The sequence below is a fragment of the Aythya ferina genome (genome assembly GCF_964211825.1).
Source record: "Aythya ferina genome assembly, contig: HAP1_SCAFFOLD_551, whole genome shotgun sequence".
Classification (NCBI taxonomy): domain Eukaryota; kingdom Metazoa; phylum Chordata; class Aves; order Anseriformes; family Anatidae; genus Aythya; species Aythya ferina.
The window spans coordinates 40,490-44,239 of NW_028181060.1; the positions used below are offsets into that span (position 1 = coordinate 40,490).

A 3,750-nucleotide genomic window follows, 5' to 3' on the forward strand; every position below is an offset into this window, starting at 1 on the left:
GTGGCACTCTGCCTTTCATTGCCCTGCACTGGCACTACACAGTCACTGACAGCTTCTTCTGGGGCCTGCTACCCGTCACACTACTACCCGTCATACTTGACTGCGATTATGTTGTGCCTGGGGCCATCCCATCCTCCTCTGTACCAATCACATTGCTAATGTCTCCCTCAAAAAAGTGGCATCCATCTTCTCCAGTGGTGTGATGCCTCCCATCCCATCCCATCCCATCCCATCCCATCCCATCCCATCCCATCCCATCCCATCCCATCCCATCCCATCCCATCCCATCCCATCCCATCCCATCCCCTTCCTTCTCTCCTTCTCCTCCCCACCCCCCCCCCAGTCTCCACTCCCGTCCTCTCCCCTTCCTTCCTCTGTCTCTCCCAATCTGCAATAGCCATGGATGTTTTCTTCCCCTCCAAGGGTCAGTGCCCAACACACTGCAGACCCTCTGTAGTGTGTTGTAACCTCACATTCTTCTGGGAGTGGGGAAGGGGCTCCATAAACACCCATCTTATACCCACCGAGGGCAAAGCCATTATCGCAGAACAGCTCAGGAGGGCATACACAGAGGGATGAAACATCTACAGCCAAGACTGGGATGCAGAATTCTTTAATGAGTGTACAGAGCAAAAGCAGGTCACTCTGAGCTGAGACCCCTCTTCTGAGAAGAGCACAAAGAAAAGGGAGAGAAGAAGGTAGGTGAAGGGGTGGAAGGAGAGTCATGAGCCATGTTTTCAGAAAGCGCAGGCTGGCTCCTTCCTGCCAGCATTTGCCAGAGGAGCTGAAAAGGTCAGACATTCTGAAAGCAATGGCCAGAAGATTCCTCCTTTTTGTAGCACCGTATATGAAGTTCCTGGGAGAAGAACCCCAGGGCCATGGCCACTGGCTTCTTTAGCAGGGCAGGCACCTTCTGCCACAGTAGCGGCTGGAAATGCCAGAGAGGTCACAGCAGCCGGAGGTGATGGGGACTCCGTCACAGCTGAGGATGCTGCCAACGGCAGCGGAGGTGGAGGATCCCACAACGGTGTTCTGCGGGAAGGAGCTGAGGATGGGGCCAGGCAGGGTCACCACCACGGGAGAGGGCTCAATGACGATGGTGGAGTTCTGGCACTGCCTGACGCAGGGCTCGTTGCAGCTGCTGGCCAGTGGGGTCGGGCCACAGGGCCGGCATGGCAGGCACTGGTTGTAGCAGGACATGTCTTGGGGCAGGAGATGCACCTGGGAGAGAGGGCAGAGAGGAAGTAGAGCACATGGATAGGTGACTTACCAGCTCAGTTACCCCATCACAAAAGGGCCAAGGCAACTGCTGAGGGTGGATGTGGAGGCTGTGCCAGGAAGCACATGGTGTTCATCGCTTTGTCCTGACAGGGCCCTTCAAAGAGCAGCCTGGCCCAGGAACACCCTCACATAGTACATAAACCAAAAGCTGCCCCAGACCCATGTCCCAGTCACTGTCTACACAGACTTTCTGTATCCACCCCTCTCCCATGGCAAGAAACTCTGAGGCCCAGCATAGCACTGAACCACGACCAGATGAGATGTCTATTGATGCAAGATCCCTTCCACTTTGGAAGAGGAGGAGAGAGGGCTTCAGACTCACCTGGTTCCCAAGGAGGACAAGGCGAGAGAACTGGATGGGAGAGCAGGGAGCTGGACTGCTCTTTATACTGGTCCTTCATTGCCGTAGGCCATGAGACACCCTTAACAAAGCTAATAATTTTTTATCAAGCTCATCTTGAATGCAAACTATCCCAACTAATAATATGTATGGTCTGTGTTGGTTTCCTACACTGCTGCCTTTTCATTTCCAGGTTTAGGCCATGACCATGCCCCAGTGATGGTTTCTTTAGGGTGCTGGTTTGAACGGCTCAAGCATTTCTAGGGCAAGAATGCATCTGTGATGGCAGAAGATTCATTTTAAGTGCTGGATGTGTCCTGAGTAGTCAGGTGATGTCTGTCTGGGTGACATTGTTGTGGATGTTTGAAGTAGTATTCTGAGGAAGAAGATCCCACAAGCTCAAGTTGGATTCTGAAGTACGCCTATGCATGAGGAAGTGCTACATCCTGCCCTTTTCTTTCCTCCTCAACTCACTCTGATGGTCATCTCTTGTCTCCTAAGGTGTGTGATTTGTTCTACTCACTTTTGACTTCATCCATATTAGCACTGCAGTCCATGAAAAAATATTCTTTCCCCTTTTGACTCCAATGTGTCTTGGTGCAGTCTGTGAGTTCACAAAAAATGCCATAGTGTCACAGAACAACGGAATTGTAGAATGGTTGGAAGGGATGCCTGGCAGTGTGGTTAGCATAACCAACAGTAAGGCAAATATCCATCATGTGGATGGGGGCTTTTAATGTGCACCCCTGCCTCCTTGTCTCTCCCTTTCACTGGCCCCAGTGTGTGGAGACAGCCATTGTTGTGGTGAGAAAGGGCACTGGTGTTATCAAGTCCCCAGTGCTGGGTCACCACGAGGGTGTGTGGAGCACCTACTGACAAGGTGATTAAGCCCATCAGGGTTATCAATACCCAGGTACTGGTTTGCCAGGAGATGGTAACACCAAGAAAACCTAAGATTGAAAAGGGAATTCTCATCCAATGACACATACATTTTAACTTCTGCAGTACTCTTGTTCTACTAATTTAAGGACTTTTCATCTTCTCATACCAGGCTCCCACCAAGGAGGCTGGAGGTGCATAAAAAGCTGGGAGGGGGCACAAGCAGGTTAAAATTCCAGATCCATTATCTGGTGTGCAATGAGCCAATACACACAGAAGGTTTTAGAGATTGTTTATTTTGGAATTGTGCAAGTCAGGGTACCCAGTGACTTCCCACAAATCTGGCACCCCTTAGAAATTTCCTCACTACTTTTATACAACCCCTTCTCAATACGTTTATGTGCTTGTATAATCCCATTGCCTCTGATTGCTTCCTTAATTAGCATAGTGTTGCCATGTCAGAATTGTTCTGCACATCCTCAGAGAGGAAGGGTCCCTCGTTAGGGCAGGGTCTCTCAGATTAGGGGTGTGATATTTACTCTTATACTGAGGATAGTATAGAGAGAGTTCACATTGGAATACTCCTGATCTTTTCTTTTCAGCCATCTATTCAGATTACATTGACTGATGATGTATTCAAGGACACACATCAGGATGTTTTCCCTCAAGAATGTCAACATAATGGCCTTCTTGATTAGCAATTCTTCAGTTAATCATCCTCTTGACACCTCCAAGGCCTGGGTTATCTTACCCTGTCCTCAAAGGACATATTTTATCTCTTTTAGGGAAAACAGAGCTAATGATCGAGTGGTATCAAAGACAGCAGAGTCAAAATGGACAAAAGGATATCCCATGACATGTGATGTCCTGCTCATCCATGATGCCTTGGGGAGTTGGATGAGGGTGCTGCCACTGCTCAGGGAATGGCTGGGCATTGCTTGGCTTTTGGTGAGCAATAGCACTATGTGTCGCTAGTTTGGTGGTTGTTTTCTTTTATTATTTTTATTTCTGCCTTTCCTTCTTATTGAACTGTCCTTATCTCAACCCATGAGCTCTTACACTTCTTTTTTTCCCGTTCTCTCCCCTCACCACAGCAGAGGGGCAGTGAGCATACGTCTCACAGTACTTAGCTGCCCATCAGTTAAACCACAACACTTAGTGACTTTAACATGATATGTGGAGGTGTATCTGTGCCATTTCTTAAGCATATTTCAAGATGGACTAGCTGGTGAATGAGAGGAAAGCTGTGT

General features: G+C 48.9%; 1 protein-coding gene across 1 annotated transcript; it reads right to left on the minus strand.

The window, feature by feature from the left end:
* Nucleotides 1-894: 894 nt before the first annotated feature.
* Nucleotides 895-1,682, minus strand: LOC311429299 (feather keratin Cos2-3-like; the record flags this gene model as incomplete). The annotated part of the gene is made up of 2 exons (XM_084540392.1): nucleotides 895-1,202; nucleotides 1,604-1,682. The coding sequence occupies 2 exons, from the start codon at nucleotides 1,680-1,682 to the stop codon at nucleotides 895-897; spliced, it is 387 nt and encodes a 128-aa protein (XP_084396518.1).
* Between the last annotated feature and the right edge of the window lie 2,068 nt (nucleotides 1,683-3,750).